Source organism: Podarcis tiliguerta (assembly GCF_965153285.1).
Source record: "Podarcis tiliguerta genome assembly, chromosome: 9".
Lineage (NCBI taxonomy): Eukaryota > Metazoa > Chordata > Lepidosauria > Squamata > Lacertidae > Podarcis > Podarcis tiliguerta.
This window is the reverse complement of record NC_139542.1, coordinates 25,427,554-25,445,336: the sequence shown is the minus strand read 5'-3', so window position 1 is coordinate 25,445,336 and position 17,783 is coordinate 25,427,554. Positions and strand designations below refer to the sequence as shown.

At 47.2% G+C, this 17,783-nt stretch overlaps 1 protein-coding gene across 2 annotated transcripts in view; it reads right to left on the bottom strand.

Annotated features, from left to right (window-relative positions):
* The window catches only part of ANK2 (ankyrin 2), a 313,351-nt gene extending 295,829 nt beyond the window's left edge, over positions 1-17,522 (bottom strand). Inside the window, exon 1 of one of the 2 annotated variants that reach the window (XM_083456942.1) lies at positions 16,694-17,522. In XM_083456942.1, coding sequence (XP_083313068.1) covers positions 16,694-16,768 — 75 coding nt within the window. In that variant the 5' untranslated portion in view covers positions 16,769-17,522. The remainder of the gene's footprint in view (positions 1-16,693) is intronic. The other variant, XM_083456952.1, reaches the window with a different exon arrangement.
* Between the last annotated feature and the right edge of the window lie 261 nt (positions 17,523-17,783).

The window sequence follows — 17,783 nt, the reverse complement described above, 5'->3', positions numbered from 1 at the left end:
ACTTAATCGAGAAACATTTTTTAATTGACTAAAAAGTGTGAATTCATTAACCAGGCTGTAGATCTATCTATTACTTGCATTAGGAATATATATATATATATATATATATATATATATATATATATATATATCTGGATAGCTCAGTTGGTTAGAGCGTGGTGCAGATAATGCCAAGGTTGCAGGTTCGATCCCCATATGGGACAGCTGCATATTCCTGCATTGCTGGGAGTCCTTCAGGGCGACTCGCTGCCTAACCTACCTGATTATGAGAATGAAATGAGGACGGGGAGAACCACGTATGCTGCCACTTTGAGCATAATAACCTTATCCAAAAGTTTTGTTTTGCCCTCTTCTGCATCTTTTCCAAATGGGTTCCCATATAGAAAAGTGTGAAATTCTGCATGCTAACTCTGAAGTTGCATTTTAGAGGCAAACATTTTGCTAAGGTGGCATATTACTTTTCTCTCGATCGTCATCCAGTCATACAAATTCCCCTTCTTGTCAAAGAATATGAGCTCATTCATACATGCATATTCAACACTTGACAAATGCAACATCATGGGGTGATCATCATCTGTGTATGAGCCATCAGAGATCAAGCATTGCAGACAGAACCCTTCCCATGAGCTTATACCATCTACAACAGCACATCATTGGTTCACGTATTCACCGGTAAGTCATCCAGCAATGATTAATTAAACAATAATTTAATCATGGAAGGATAACATATGCATCTCTTTTGGGAAGTGCATCTATATGCAAAGTGTCTTAATCGTTTATTACCATTTCATCTGGCTTACAATATTTGAAATCCAATTTAAAAACTCAGCATAGTCCCAGTTCAAAGATAGGTAAACTGAAACAATGTTAAAGGTGACAAGAGTAATTAAAAAAAAAATAGTGAACAACCAAGAGATAAGATTATCAGGCACAGTCATCTTAGACCAGGGGTCGGCAACCCGCGGCTCCGGAGCCGCATGTGGCTCTTTTACACCTTTGCCACGGCTCCGGGGTGGATAGTAGCGAGGGAAGGAGGCGCATTGTGCTCCCCACTGTGGCGGGCGCTGTACTGGCTGTGACGTCGCATGGGGGCGGTGCGTGCATTAGTCACACACTGTCCCGACATCACCTTCCCGCCCGCACGCTACATTGTAAGGGGCATGTACGCTGGTAACTGTTTTGAAGGGGAGTGAAGAACACACACACACAAAAAGGTAACTTGTTAATTTAACATTTATTTCTATGAGGAGGAGTAATTCTGAGGGGTCAAACAAAGAAATAATAAAAAAGTGACAAAAAAGTTATTTTTATAATGACGAGTTTTGCGGTTCCCAGGTTTTTTTTCTTCGGAAACGGGTCCAAGTGGCTCTTTTTGTCTTAAAGGTTGCAGACCCCTGTCTTAGACCTAGGACTCAGCTATACAGCTGCACATAAAATGTTTCAAGTGTGTTTTAAGTGCAATATACAATGTGACACTAGATGGTGATGGTGAGCCTTATGGAAAATTGGATGTATTTTTTAAAACGCTTTTTAAAAAATCATTTTCGGAATGGTTTTTATATGTGTGTAGATTCCACCTTAATAATAATAATAATAATAAATTTTATTTATATCCCGCCCTCCCCAGCCGAAGCCGGGCTCAGGGCGGCTAACAACAATAAAACAGTACAAACAAACTCTAAAATCATTCATTATAAAATTAATTAATTCAAGACACTGGCAACCCAGAGCTCTGCGAAGATTGCCGATGGAGGGAGTCAGGCTGTGCCCTGGCCAAAGGCCTGGTGGAACAGTTCTGTCTTGCAGGCCCTGCGGAAAGATGTCAAGTCCCGCAGGGCCCTGGTCTCTTGTGACAGAGTGTTCCACCAGATCGGAGCCACGACCGAAAAAGCCCTGGCTCTAGTTGAGGCCAGCCTAACTTCTCTGTGGCCTGGGACCTTCAAGATGTTTTTATTTGAAGACCATAAGTTTCTCTGTGGGGCATACCAGGAGAGGCGGTCCCGTAGGTACGAGGGTCCTAGGCCGTATAGGGCTTTAAAGGTTAAAACCAGCACCTTAAACCTGATCCTGTACTCCACCGGGAGCCAGTGCAGCTGGTATAGCACCGGGTGAATGTGATCTCGCAGCGAAGACCCCGTAAGGAGTCTCGCTGCAGCATTCTGCACCCGCTGGAGTTTCTGGGTCAGTCTCAAGGGCAGCCCCACGTAGAGCGAGTTACAATAATCCAGTCTGGAGGTGACCGTCGCGTGGATCACAGTTTAGCTGAAAGAGAATCCAGAGGCACCAGTAAAGAAATGGCCCTTTCCCCACTTGCCACTTAAAAGGTAAAGGTACCCCTGCCCGTACGGGCCAGTCTTGACAGACTCTAGGGTTGTGCGCCCATCTCACTCAAGAGGCCGGGGGCCAGCGCTGTCCAAAGACACTTCCGGGTCACGTGGCCAGCGTGACGAAGCTGCTCTGGCGAGCCAGCACCAGCGCAGCACACGGAAACGCCGTTTACCTTCCCGCTAGTAAGCGGTTCCCTATTTATCTACTTGCACCCAGGAGTGCTTTCGAACTGCTAGGTTGGCAGGCGCTGGGACCGAACTACGGGAGCGCACCCTGCCGCGGGGATTCGAACCGCCGACCTTTCGATCAGCAAGCCCTAGGCGCTGAGGCTTTTACCCACAGCGCCACCCGCGTCCCACTTACCTTACCCCAAAAAGTAGGGTACCAGTGAAAAGTCTCTAAGGAAGAAATAAGGGACTGAGCAGATTCAAATGCCATACACCCTGTTCCAGACTACTTAGAACAGTGATGGTAGTTGTGTTTGTTTTTTTTGTTCTACCAAATATTTACTTAACGAGAACTCCCAGCAGCCCCAGAAATCATGGCCAATAATCAAGGATGATGGGAGCTGTAGTTTAGCAACATCTGGTGGGCCAAAGATTCCCCATTTGATGTGACTTGCCTCATCCTACTAATGGAAGGGCCATCCCTGCAGAGCTGATAAGTACCAAAAGCTGCTGAGAGGCCCACAAGGATCAACAAGGACACATTCCCCCTGTATTCATCAGTCAGCAGCAACAGAAGAAGTATCGGTCCCAAAACACACAGAGAAGCTTCACAGAAGATTTTTCACAGAGCTACAGAGCATTTCTTTTTGATTTTGTATGTGCAAGCAGTTGCCCTTGAGTTTATTAACACAGGCACCAGCTGTTTGCAAAGAAAAAGAGTGGCTTTCCAGTAATGACAGTATTTCCTCTCTCTCCCCTCACCCGCCCTTGTGTACTCTTCTAGGAGAAACAAAAATAAAAGCTGCTCACTTGAAGCCTAATACTGGAACTAAGCAGGAATTTCTGACCAAAGCAGCATGCAGGAGTCAGTCTGATTCCACCAAGGTTTTCCGATACATAGCAGAAGAGAAAACCTTGCATGTTAAATGTTAAGGAGGTGGCAAACAAAAATAATTCATTTCTCATCCTCCTCAACATTTCAGAGGATTTGTTGTGGCTACAGGGCTATAAATAGAACCCATAGGGATGGCTGACCCAGGAAGACTGTAGTCATATGATCAAATAACAAACAATGGGGTACTGTCTGTGAACCAATCTGAACACACGCAAGGGCTGAAAAAGGTTCTGCGGTCATCTAGTCTGGCCCCCTCCTCACCTTGTCAGACACATCAATCCTCCTATGAATTAACTTAGTTCTTGTCCCCAGAATGCGTGCAAAAGACAGGGACAGATGCTAACAGTGTATTTCATGGCAGAGCTGCTGGCAAAAAAGTTAAAAATTGGTAAAAAGACTGAGGTGGATTGCACAAGTGAGTCAAGCCAGATACTCTCGAAAAATGAGGAAAAGCAATCTGCAAAGCACTCAAGCAGTTTTTGCTGGTATTAATAATGCTTAATAGGCAGAAATAAGAACGATGAGGCTAAACAACCTTCCATAGGTCACCAGTAAATGCTTTGTTTATCAGCAGTTGCTGAGGAAACGTAAGCTCAGGTACTAGAAAGGACAACAGATTAGTCTAGAATGCAGCAGCGCAACTGAATTTAAAAGGGTTAATACAGCAAACACTCCAACGTTTTGCAGGCTTTTTTGATGAATGAATCTTTTGTTGCCCAAACAAAGATTCTTTTAACATAGGGAAGTCTCAAGTCGTTGCCCCATTGTGCTCCTCATATTCAATGGGAGCAATTAAGGCACGCAGATAAACCAGAATATTTTACAACCACGCAGGCATTCTTTTTTTCATTTTTTTAAAGAGCTGTGCAAGTGGATGCAATGAAAGATACAAAGTTCTCAGACTGCACAATGTCACTGTGGTCAGATTTTTTTTTTTCTTCCATAGTGGGCATCTCAGCTGTGATGTATGACTCAACTGCAGCTTTGATTTGATTACCAACAAAAAAATGTGGAACAGTCACGCATAATTGGTCCCAGCAGTTGGAAGGAAAAACACACATAACTATTATTTCACAGTGTTATCAGACCATTTACTGAAAATCCAACTTCAAACATTAATCCCAAGACTGGATCTTACATGATAGTTCATACTTCACAAAGCACACAGGCCCAAGACTGTTGCCTATAATCCATCACTGAATGAGACACTGATCACCCACCAGAGATCTGGTAGTCATGGATTACACATGAAGTTCACGAGGCATGGTAATTGGTCCACAACTTTGTATTTTGTTTAACCAGGAGCGTGTTAGAAGACGAATACAGGAGGGAAAACCCCATTTAATTAAATTGAAAGGCTAAGGCAGCAATCTTCTGAAATCTTATTTGGGAGGGAGTTGCATGGAACTCGGTGGGATTTATGTCTGATTAAAGATGCTTAGGTTTGGGCTGTAAAGAGGAAAGGAAAAAAAATGGGGTGGGTGGGGGAGGAATAAGAACTTAAGCTTACTGAGAAGAGAAACTTAACATGCCAAAATCCATATCAGGACAATGCCTTTATGAGGCCAACAGCAACATCACAAAATAGTGTGCAAGTTTTCAAGCTATCCAGAACTCTTCCTCAGAGAAAGTTTCTCAAGCTGATGCTGTTTCCTATACAGTGGTACGTCGGGTTACATACGCTTCAGGTTACAGACTCCGCTAACCCAGAAATAGTACCTCGGGTTAAGAACTTTGCTTCAGGATTAGAACAGAAATCGTGCTCCGGCAGTGGGAGGCCCCATTAGCTAAAGTGGTGCTTCAGGTTAAGAACATTTTCAGGTTAAGAACGGACCTCCAGAACGAATTAAGTACTTAACCCAAGGTACCACTGTATACATATGACCTTCTAAAACAACTCATTTAATTCTTTTTAACTAGGGATGGGTTAATTGCTTAACCCGTCAAGAGCCACACTGGAATCAAACTGCAAGTTGTGCACCTGCACATTTAACATAGCTTGTTTCCATTCTTTCCTTGGTGCCTCCCTCAAGGTTCTTCCCTGGACTCGGAGCAAATTGATCTGAGGCTTTTGCCTCACGGAGACTGGCCTATTCCCGTGCCCTCTACGTGGGCCACGCACATTCTAGACAGCTATGTCTGGCCACCAAAGCTTTTCTCCCGACTGGCTATCGGCTTCTCTCTATTAAATCAAAGCTAATGAACATCTTACTCCTGCATCACAGCTGTGCCAGAAAAGTCAAAAGATTCCTGTTTTGAAAGAGAGTGGTTTACTGGGGGATATACTATAAAGGGAGAGATGAGAAGAAGGCAGCTTGGAATGTAATGGGAGATCTCCAGGTCATTTGCAGTAGATCAGCAAGGATTTATGACTCCTAATTATGTAACAATAGCAGCAGCAAAGAAGCTTTCTCCACCTTACTGCCGATAGTTTGCTGAAAAAGAGTGAATTTGTGTGTTAAAGCGCTTGTGAGACTGGTTCTGGTACTGATGACAAATTCCTGGGTTGAGCAGTTGTTCAGCAACACCCTGCTCCTTAGTTCTTAGGATATGTCTGTTCACCTGATCCAATGTTTTGCACCTGGCTCCACTTAGTGGATTTCAGGGTACTAGTTTTTTAAAAAGTAGATCCCACAAGACAGAAATCTGCCCACCTGCTGTATAAATGTACAGATAACCAGATTAATTGCAGCCCATCAACCATTTATGGCAGCCCACTCTGTATGAGGAAAGTTCATATGTTCATAATAAACTTGCTATTGCATTCTAAGAACCATGAATAGACTTGGGTTTGCAGAATGAGGCTCCCCAATTCGTTCTTCTGCTGCAGCCCACCCACACCCCAAGATACCCCCTAAAAAGCAGACTTTGAGGAACAGCGTGGGACATGGGAAGCATAGAAATTAGTGGGCATTTGGGACCTCCTATGCATGAGTGAGAGTACCCTGCTGCCTCGCCCCTCTCCTTCCTAGTAAGCAGCAGTGACTCAGCTGTTGGGAGGTTAGTTGAGTGGAGCTGCCACCATCACCATGCCATCTGCTGTAGCTTCTCAGAATGAATCAGTAAATTACCTGTTCAGACAATGAGATTATGTGTGTCTTTTCCTACCACCTCCAGTTTCTCTATCCCCTTCACACCTATTTTTCTCACCCCCTCCCCCAGTTAGGATCCCATCCCCACTGAGTCCTCATTTGATTGATTTGGGTTCTCCCCTTAGGAATTTCACCTTAAAAACAAAGCAAAGCAATTGTTTCTGAAGATCTCAGGCATTCCCTTCTCCCCTGAAGTCTGTCAATGCCCTTCTCTTGTGCAGAAGCATACCAAGGCGTCCCTTGGCAAGGAGCTGTATTGGCGCCCCCCTGTCAGAAAAAAAATATATGAGAAGCAGGTGAGGGTGCCTGCACAGGAGAAAGGTGTCTCCTTCAGGCTAGATAGGGTGCCCACACTGCTCTCTGCCTGGAATCCACTCGAGGACCCCTTTTCATCCCCTCCTGCATCTGCTGCAACAGCAACTTTTCCTGCTGGACATCCCGGCAGGTTCCTTCTGTAGGCAAAGCAGGTGCCGGAGTTCTGAGCCTGTGTGTCGCAAGAGGACTTCAATGCCTGGTAAGTGATTTTTACACACACACCAGGGCCTGCACCCCCAGTAGGGGCTGGTTTTAACAATCCCTAGGTATGACTATGCCCTTGTATATGGGTGCAGTTCTTTTGGCTACAAAAAACCAAGATACTCAGAGACTTGACCTGATATTAAAATAGAACAGGAGTAGCCAATGTGGTGCCCTCCAGACCCTCAACAATTTTGGTGGCTTCCTGGTTTTCACTTTTTGAAATACGGCAACCCTAAGGTATAATCCAAAACATATTGAGGGCACCATGTTGGTTTTCCCTGGAAATATGTGTGTGTGTGTGAGAGAGAGAGAGAGAGAGAGAGAAACATTTGACAGTGCATGAAACTATTTCTCTGGCTGCAAGTGTGGATAATATATTTATTATTGGACAGGTACTGCCTGTACAAGTATTGCTGCTCATGCTGTTATTTCTGTCTCACTCACAATGCTGAGTTGCTGGCACTAGATAATACATCCTGACACCCTTTGCTTCATTCTTCACAGTTTCATTTTCACCTCCACCTCCGGAAAAAAAGAAGAATGTCACCAGCTAAATTCAGCACTCCGGGGACTCTTCAATTTGGTAACAAGATGCTCAACCAATTGCATCAGAGACTGCTCACAGCCAAATTAGACATGATATGGAGTTACACATTACTTTCCTCCATGATGTCTTCATCCAGAAGCAGCCATGGCAGGCTGCCTGTGTGAACAGAGCATGGGCAGGTGGGGAATGGCCGCTTAAGGGTACAGATATTGGAAGGGATGTTTTCCTTCTGTGGGTTGGAAATCAGCAGGAGGCATTTTTTAGTGGTCAGTATAGAGCAGGGAGTTAGAACAGTCCTTCATCCAGACACTTCTTGTGAAAGGGCTCAGGTTGTTAGGATATTCCGTTTCACCTTAAGAACAGATGTGTGGATTGTTGCATGTCACATGCCTGTTTACACACCAGCACAGCTTGCTGGGAACTTCCGTTTGTGTATAGCTTTTGCTTTAGCTGTCTTGCTTTGGACACAAAGGAGATCAGATGGACACGAAGGAGATCAGACATGTTTCCTTTTGTCCTGGTGTATGCTGAATAAACTGCTTGTAAATATGCTCACACAGCCTCTCCTGACACTTCTGTTGCATAGTGTTTACTCTGCTGAGTAGCATGCCCTAGCTTCTGAAGCTCGGGTCGCAGATTCATGCTGCACTAAGGACTGGAGTTCGCCCGGCACACCGGCCGGTGGGCTAGAACCAGCTGGGGCCCTGCCAATTACCGTATTTTTCGCACCATTGGGCGCACCGGACCATAGGGCGCACCCAGTTTTAAGGGGGGGAAAATCAAGAAAAAAATATTTTTCCCCCCCCAAGCCCCAAAGAGCAGCGTACAGGCTGCACACAACCTCTCCCTGCCAGAGGGGTTGCGCGCAGCTATGGAACAAGCCAAAGCAGCAAGCGGGATGGATCCCGCTCGCTGTTTTGCCTTCCCCCTTAGCCCCGTGCAGCCTCTACCTCCTGGGAGAGGCTCCGTGGGGCTAAAGAAGCCATAGCCCCGTGCAGCCTCTCTTTGCCGGAGGGGTTGCACGCAGCTATGGAAGAAGGCAAGGCAGCGAGTGGGATCCATCCCGCTCGCTGTTTTGCCTTCCCCTTCAGCCCCATGCAGCTTCTCCCTCCCGGGAGACGCTGCGTGGGGCTAAAGAATCCATAGCCCCGTGCAGCCTCTCCTTGCCGGAGGGGTTGCACGCAGCTATGGAAGAAGGCAAGGCAGCGAGTGGGATCCATCCCGCTCGCTGTTTTGCCTTCCCGTTCAGCCCCATGCAGCTTCTCCCTCCCGGGAGACGCTGCGTGGGGCTAAAGAAGCCATAGCCCCGTGCAGCCTCTCCTTGCCGGAGGGGTTGCGCGCAGCTATGGAAGAAGGCAAGGCAGCGAGTGGGATCCATCCCGCTCACTGTTTTGCCTTCCCCTTCAGCCCCGTGCAGCCTCTCCTTGCCGGGAGAGGCTCCGTGGGGCTAAAGAATCCACAGCCCCGTGCAGCCTCTCCTTGCAGAGGGGCTGCTCGCAGCTATGGAAGAAGGCAAGGCAGCGAGTGGGATCCATCCCGCTCGCTGTTTTGCCTTCCCCTTCAGCCCCGTGCAGCCTCTCCTTGCCGGGAGAGGCTCCGTGGGGCTAAAGACTCCATAGCCCCGTGCAGCCTCTCCTTGCCGGAGGGGTTGCGCACAGCTATGGGAGAAGGCAAGGCAGTGAGCAGGATGGATCCCGCTCGCTGTTCTGCCTTCCCCTTTAGCCCCGTGCAGCCTCTCTCTCCTGGGAGAGGCTGCGTGGGGCTAAAGACTCCATAGCCCTGTGCAGCCTCTCCTTGCCGGAGGGGTTGCGCGCGGCTATGGGAGAAGGCAAAGGCAGCGAGTGGGATCCATCCCGCTCGCTGTTTTGCCTTCCCCTTCAGCCCCGTGCAGCCTCTCCTTGCCGGGAGAGGCTCCGTGGGGCTAAAGACTCCATAGCCCCGTGCAGCCTCTCCTTGCCGGAGGGGTTGCACGCAGCTATGGAAGAAGGCAAGGCAGCGAGCGGGATGGATCCCGCTCGCTGTTTTGCCTTCCCCTTCAGCCCCATTCAGCCTCTCCTTGCCGGGAGACGCTGCGCAGGGCTAAAGAAGCCATAGCCCCGTGCAGCCTCTCCTTGCCGGAGGGGTTGCGCGGCTATGGCACAAGCCTGCATTCGCTCCATAGGACGCACACACATTTCCCCTCAATTTTTGGAGGGGAAAAACTGCGTCCAATAGAGCGAAAAATACGGTACCCCCGTTTCCTTGGTTGCATGCCAGCAATGGTAACATGGTGGAAAAGACCTTGGAGAGCAGATACAAGTCAGATCAGATTAGACAATATTTGGGGAGGGCTATGGCTCCCTGGTAGAGCATCTGCATTGCATGCAGAAGGTTCCAGGTCCAATCTCTGGCATCTTCACATAGGACTGAGAGAAAACCCTGTAGACATTATTGAGCATCCTACGTTCCTATGAAATAGAACTCTTGTGTCGCATCTAGTTTGTCCCAAGTCATCCACCTAATCCAGAGGCGGTGGAAGCACTACTTAACAGGTTGAGTTACTATTTTTATCTCCATGCATTTGCTAGTTAGCGTTTCTTTTAAATTGTGCAGTCAGCTCAAATCTCAGCATCACCCTTGATCTTCCTTTACTTTCAGTTGCCCTGTTGAGTGACAGCTGTTGTACTGCTAGTGAATTAGGCAGCCTACAGGAACATTTAGAGAATGCCTAATAAGAAATAATTCCATGCACCTGACCTGAGTGCTTTAAAATAAACTAGAAAAATGATAACCCCTAAGTACTATTTCATTTCAGAGGTCTTGCCGTTTCTGACATTTAAAGGCCCCAATCAGCAACCAGCTCTACCTTACGTATTTTTGTGGCATTCGTACCCACAGAATGAAATAATCCAGGTAGGTGATGAGGAGCAGGAAAGTAGGAGCATCACCTTCTTCCTCATCAAACACTTCAGGGAAAAGCAGTAACTGCAGCTAATTCCCCACTACTTTGCTTTATTTACCATCTAGCCCAAGGTTTCCCAAACTTGGGTCTCCAGTTGTTTTTGGATTACAACTCCCATCACCCCTAGCTAGCAGGACCAGTAGCCAGGATGCTGGGAAATATAGTACAAAACCAGCTGGGGACCCAAGTTTGGGAAACCCTGATCTAGCCTGATGATCAGCTGTGGAGAGTTCAAAAGCTTGCAAAAACTTCTGTTGGCCTAATAAAGTAATTGCCCTGATACGGATTTTGGGTTCATTCTTCTCATGAGCAAACACTGCTGATTTTACCTTTTGTGTAGCTTCAGGAACCATCTCTTGAAGAATCACATAACCTCCTCCCATTCCTTAAGACCAAGCCAAGGTACATAAGAAGAGACCAGCTGAACCAGACCAAAGGTCTATATGAAGTCCAGCAGCCTGTTCTCAGTGGCCAGCCAGATGCCTATGGGAAACCAACAATCAGAGCCTGCGAGCAACAGCACTCTTCCCACCTGTGATTCTTAGAAACTGATATTCAGAGGCATACTGCTTATAACTGCGGTGGTAGAACATAGCCACCATGACTAATAGCCATCAACAGCCTTACCCTCCACAAATCTATCTAATCCACTTTCAAATCCATCCAAGGCTATTCAGAAGGCAGATTCGTTCAAAATGTAGTTCACTTCGTTCATTTCTGGAAAATTTACAAAATAGTCAACATTCCATCCATATGATCCAATAAGCTATTATTTAAACCTGCGGTGTGTTGAAGGCATCAAATATTAAAAATGAATGCAATGAGTCAAGCTTACCAAAGCTGTTTTCAGTAGTTAAACTAGCTTGCTCTATTTATCCCTTTACAGAGTAAGACCACTGTTGTTCTTGAATCCTTGTGGTCTAGGTTTCATCTCTGCATAAGCTGTCCATATCAAAGGAAGGAAAATCAGGAAAATACAGGTGTCAAAGAGAAACACAGGTTGACCAACTAAGCCCGAGCTGAAGGCCTTGTTAGCATCAGGTGGCCCCATGGTTGTCTAGGAGTAGGTAGCCAGATCCAAGAATGTCTGTATACCGCTCCTAGCCAATTAAAAGGCTAAGCAAGGAGTTGGGGCCAGAGAAATTGCTAGAAAACCAGGAAGAGTATATTTTCTACAATTTCCTACACCCTTTGCTCCTCTGGTTCTTAATCTTATGAACAATGTTTCTCATCCTGAGCTAAGGGGAGCAATTTAGCCTTGTGCTGTATCAACTGTTTAATCGCGGCAAGCATTTCAGCTTGCCAGATGGTGGGGCGGCCTGTTCCGTTTAGCCGCCTGAGGAGAAACAGGGAAGTGCTGCCCTTCATGCCCCCTCACTGCCTCCCCAAAGCCTCACTTACTGGGGTCACATGGCGGCAACTTCTGGGTCCGGTGAGATCTTGCAAGAGCTCCACAAGAGCTCCACAGGGCTCATGCAAGATCTCACCAGAAGCCGCAGTTGTGGTGGGGGATGGGCAGGGTACCTGGAGTGGCATTGGAGAATCGAGGAGAAGCGGCTGTAGCTTCCAGTGAGATCTTGTGAGATTTTGCAGGACTCTTACAAGATCTTGTTGGGACCCAGAAGCAGCAGTGGGCAGGGTGCATGCAGCAGTGCTACCCCTTGGATTCTGCTACCTGAGGCATCTATCTCAGTCCACCTCATGGACAAGCCAGCCCTGCAGATGAAATGATTCCCCTTCTCCTCCCTTCCATGTACTGTTCTGGTGGTTCTCCTGACACAAACACTGACCCTGTTTGGAGAAGGGTGCACATGAGTAGATGGGGAAAAGCTTCCTTATGCAAGCAGAAATCATTGCATGGGCTTTCACTGACAGGACTCATTAGTTGGATCCTGCCCAAGATATCTCACAGTACTGTATATTAAAAATCCCAATTAAGCAAACACGATTGCCTTAATGTTGATGTCATTAGACACAGGAATGTTTCACAAGCTAGTTAATACCAACAATATCGTTTGGGAAGGGGGAAACATTCTAAAATTTGAAGTAACGTTATTTCAATCTATGTACCAGAGACTTTGAAATCCACTTGCTACTTGCTGTTCACAGTTCCAGCCTTAGCATTCACAATCAGTATCAATGCATATACCTTATCAGTCAGAGGACACCCTCTACAGCACTTCCACAACTGAAGTCACAGTTTCCAGGCACCAACCCATAACAAGCCAAACATCTTCTGCAAATTCAGTCTTATGCTTTTAGAAGGCTGGAAAGCACATTTCAGATGCAATCCTGAGGCTAGGGAATTGGGGAAATTAAGTCAGTTATTCCACCTCATCCAACAAGTTGCTGGGTTTTCATTGGCAGAGCAGAATTGAGGGCAAAGGAGCACTCAGGTTTCTTTTAAATGATTTTCTTCTAGAACTATTTCCTTTCCATTGGAAACAATGAGTGGAAAAACAAATCTCTGGTTTTGCAACAGGTTGATAGACTGGGAAGGCATGGAATCCTTCGGATCCAACCCTTCTTCTGGTCATCTCCCCATTTTTTGCTCTACCGATGTTGTTATCGAGTTAGGGAAGTGGACATTTCAAGGAAGGGGATGAGGAAAGACCATGGCTCAGTGGTAGACCATCTGCCTTGAAAGCCAAAGGTTCCAAATTCAATCTCTGGCATCTCCAGGTAGGTAGGAGAGACCCCCTACCTGAAACCCTGGACAGCTGTTGCCATCAATGTAGACAAAAGTGAGCTAGTTGGACCAATGGACCTTCCTATGCTCCTAGCATATCCTCCTCTCTGTGGTGAGATCTGAATGACCTTTGGAGAAGGAGGTCCAATGCCTTCTATTTTCCCTGGACTGCCCTCCTAAGGAAGAATAAGATTACTTGATCCAAATAACTTTGCAATTACTTTTCTTGCTTCTAAAATTAAGCTCTGGTACAAGTTCAGTTCTCTCCCTACCCCCACTTCCAGTTTCCAGCTGGCAGTGGAGCACAAAGTGCCAGAAGAAGTGTTAAAAGAGTCTGTTATAATGGTGTTTCTGACCAGAGCCAGAAATAAATTATGAAGTTCCAGCCTCATCTTTCAATACAGAGTCATTGTTACTTGTTATAAAAATCATCTGCATTTTTAATGGTAATCAAAACACCAAACCCTTTTACATTACCATATAATTCCTTGACAAATGTGTTTAATATATAAAAGAAGGAACCCCAACATGGCACCTGTAATCAAACTGTAATCCTCCAAGAATGCAGTCTCTTTCTTTTTCAGCTTCTTCTGAAGCACTTCCAAAATACGTGTACACATATAAGTGTATGCTTTTTAGCAGTATGAAGTTGGCAGCATTTCTGTTGTATCACACTGGATAAAAATCATGCCAGGTGGAGAATGACAAACAATTCTAGCAAACATTTAAATATATATGCAAACTGATGCACCAGTTCCCTGCAAGGTACCTCTCTCGCCTTATTTTACTTTTTTGTTTGTTCAGTATGATATATGCAGAGGAATAATGCATGGGAGAAAATACTATGGGGAAAGTTGCATTATTAATTAGCAACTTGCATCAGTGCATAGCTGCAGTCCAACTATAAAAACTGAAAGTATACAACAGCTGTTCATCAATTAGTTTTTGATATGAACAAATATCATTTGCTATAAGGTATCAGTATGAAAACTAGAATTCTGGCAGCAATAAATTAAAGCAAAAGCTGACAGATATCACTTTTAATATCTGTGTTTTATTATACAAACACACACACACATTTGACAAAGGCATGTGGTTACTGTCAGAATCTTAATAGAATTTTGCAGAGCTCTGTTCTCTGCAGCAGACAAATTCATTTTAGACAATTTAATGGATGTCACTGAAGACCACATTCATTAAAATTCAGATCACATAGCTAGACATTACCTTTTCTCATGAGTCAGTTTATATCAGTAAAAAGAGAAAATGTGAAAGGAAGTAAGGCAACAGAAAGGTGGGGTTGGGACAGGATTCTGTTATGAAACAGAATGAAAAAATCAAGGGCAGTATGAATTTCTGTACCATTCAAACGAGCTGTCCAGGTACTGTGTACTTACAGTATTCCAAGTCCCTTTCATTTCAGTGAATGTGCTCTAAGCATGACTAAGCCTATATCCAGCTCTGTATCAGTAAAATTGTTACACTAGAAGTTCAAGAGTCGTTTTGTTTTTGTTTTTGTTTTGAAGGCCTAATATAAAGGTTATTACCAGATAACCTTCATGTTTATAAACTTTCAACACTCACTGAAATCTCTCCTTTGCTGGTACTGCAGCTCAGACCTCTTGCAAATGACATTTTCCTTCCTGTCGTCTCCTGTGTTGTTTACCAGTGACAAAATTCAGGCTGAGCTGGTAACCAAGGAAAGAACCTTTCTCTGTTACCTATACCAGAGCCAAACTTCACTATCTTCATAGTATAACAATGCATGGTGGCAGCATACGCAGCAAAATATAGAATTCAGACCTCTGCACTCCTCATGCATCAGCAATACTTTCTTGATTCTGTGACACACTTCCACTTTCATCCACAGACACGCAAAGACTGCAGCAACTGTCATGCAGTGTAAACTGCAATCTGCATTCCTCAATAACATGTTGGCTATGGCGTGTCTGTGTAAGGCAGGTAGTGCTTATTTATGCCTGTCAAACAGCACAGCTCTTTTGTGCCATGCAGCATGCTGTCTGCAGTTGTGTTGTCTTTGACTGGCCTGTGATCTGCAAGCAATGCGTTTTGTACCTCAATGAATTTTTTATTCCATCTGATCTTTTCATCTATGAGATGGTTAGTTTCTTTGAATGGTTGGTGCTGCCAGTACGTAGTTGGTCGGATGTTTGATGGGAAATGGGTAATTGTTTACGATGTCAGAATGAAGCACTTGAGCTGAATCCTTCATGTGGGAACTACCCACCGCTGGGCTTAAGTGAGTGCCGGGCCAGGCACTGTGCCAATCAGTATAAATGTGTAGATGGGCCTCGTTATATCTTTTGTGTGGTCTGTAAGCCATGCAACACTGTGCTTGTTTTGTGTAGGATCAGTACAGTTCTCTAGAGGGAGGGAGTGCTGCAGTATTTGGTGTGTGGGTTGCCATGCTATGTGTTCGTATATAGTAGTATCCGTATCATGTGTCTGCAAAGAAATCTGCGAAATGCAGTGTCTGGCTGCACTGCATGTCAGCCTGTAGGCAGCTGTAGCACCATGGTAAGTGCTTGCATACACATAAGGTCTGTAGGCTCTTATCAGTCAGGGGAAACTACTATGCTAACATCTGTCCGAGACAAAGCAGCATAGTAAGGTGCCTTATACAAAGTCAGACTGTCGGTCCATATAGCTCAGGGTTGTCAACATTGATTAACAGTCACCCTCCAGGGTTTCAGATGGGGAGCATACCCAGCCCTACCTGGAAATGTCAAGGACTTGTTCTTCCACTAAGACATGACCGTTCCAAACAACACAGTGTGTATGGTGACCATGTGCCATTACTTAAGCCAAGACACTTGTCTGACATGCCTAAACAGTGTTGTTAGTTTTTCGTAAGCTAGATGTCCATATCAAGGTGTGCTGTGTGTGTGGAGGATTCCTAAGGCATGGGCCTGATGGCTTATGGTGCAGCCACCCTGCTGAAGCTAAGGAGCCATTAGATCAGGGTGGGCACCCACTTCCTGGGTGGGTGCCCACTTGTAAAGCCCCTGTAAGACCATGTTAAGTTCAGTGAAGGAAGAAAGGTGGGGTGCAAATATATTAAATAAGTAGCGTCTGTCCTGATGACCAGAGAACGTATTATAAGCACCGCCGTTTTGAGTGGCTTTGCCAGACAGTGTGGCAACATGAAGAGACAGAGGACAGGTGGAGCGGTGTGATGGATGGAAGCTGGAGCCCTGCGTGTAACTCACAGCGTCCGTTCCCCCCGCCACCCCGTTGCACATGCCAGCCTAAGTTTGTTATCCCGAACCCCTTGACTTCCAAGCAGACCCCACCCCACCCCATCCCACCCCTTCGCAATATGGTTCCTTCAAACAGGTGCAAGTTAAGCTCGTAGCCGCAGGGCGGGTGAGTGAACGACCGCGCGCGTCCGCGGAGAGGCCGTCCGCGCCTCCGGCTGCTGCAGCCTGAGGTAAAAGCGCCCCTCCGAGGGCGTTTCCCGCCCTTCCTCCCCAGGGCCTTGTGAGCGCACCCACCTGCCGAAGGCGTGGCTGGCTGGCTTGGGGCGACGTCCCGCCTCCAGGGACCCCCGGGGAGGTGGGGGAAGCCATCTTCCCGCTCGGGGGCTTCTCCTTCCTGTCCTCTTCGCTCTCCCCGTGCGGCTCTCCTTCCAGTCCCGCCGTGCTGGGTCTGGGAGCAGCAGCAGCCGCCGCTGCCGCCGCCGCCTCCTCCTCCTGCTGCTACTCCTCCAGCTGCCGGCCTCAAGCCGGCCGGCGCCAACGGAAGGCAGGCGCTGGGCTGCTCATGCCCCGAGGTCCCTCTCGCCTCTTCCTTTCACCTTCCTCCGTCCCGCCTGCAGCCGCCCTTCTCGCAGCAGCCTCGGCCAGAGGGGAGGAGGAGAGCTGGTCTCGTCGCCGGCCAAAACAGCACGCCCGGATTCCCTCAGCAGCCCGCCTCCGAACCTGCAATAGGCTGGACGCTGCAATGGGGGGGGGGGGGGCGTAGAAAGAGAGAGAAAGAGACAGAGAGGAGGAGAAGGGCGGGAAGAAGGGCACGCGACTGGTCAATGAATGACCTTCCCCGAAAAAGTCGGAGGCCGCCGCTGCCGCTTCGGCTCCCTCGCTGCGCCCTGGCGGTTGGAGAGCTGGGGCGCTTCTTCAGGCGCGCCGCAGCCGCCCGGCTTAGTGCAGCGCCAGCCTCCAGGCTGAGCCTCTTCTCTCTCTCTGTGTGTGTGTATGCGCGCGCCCGCGTCTCCGTATCTGTCGGGGGTGGGAAGAGAGCGAAGCGCACCAGCGCGGGGATTATTATAGGAGCTCTCTGTCCCTCTCACACACGCCCAGAGGTGAGAGGAAAGGAAGGCTCGGCTCTGCATGAGGTCATGGACAGCTCCCTGGAAGAAGGCTCGCTCCGTTGCTGCCGCTGCTGGCGTACGGCGGTGGCACAAGGGGGAAACGGGTGGGGAGGCGCAGAAGGGGCGAGGCACGTTTCTAGGTGGGCGAGCGGTTTCCCACATGTTAATATTTCGGAAAGGAAGACAGCCGGGTGTGTGAATGGCACGAGTCCAGTAGTCGTGTGTGGCTGAGGACTGGGGGGAGGCGAGTGAGAATGCAGGGCTATCCAGTCAGT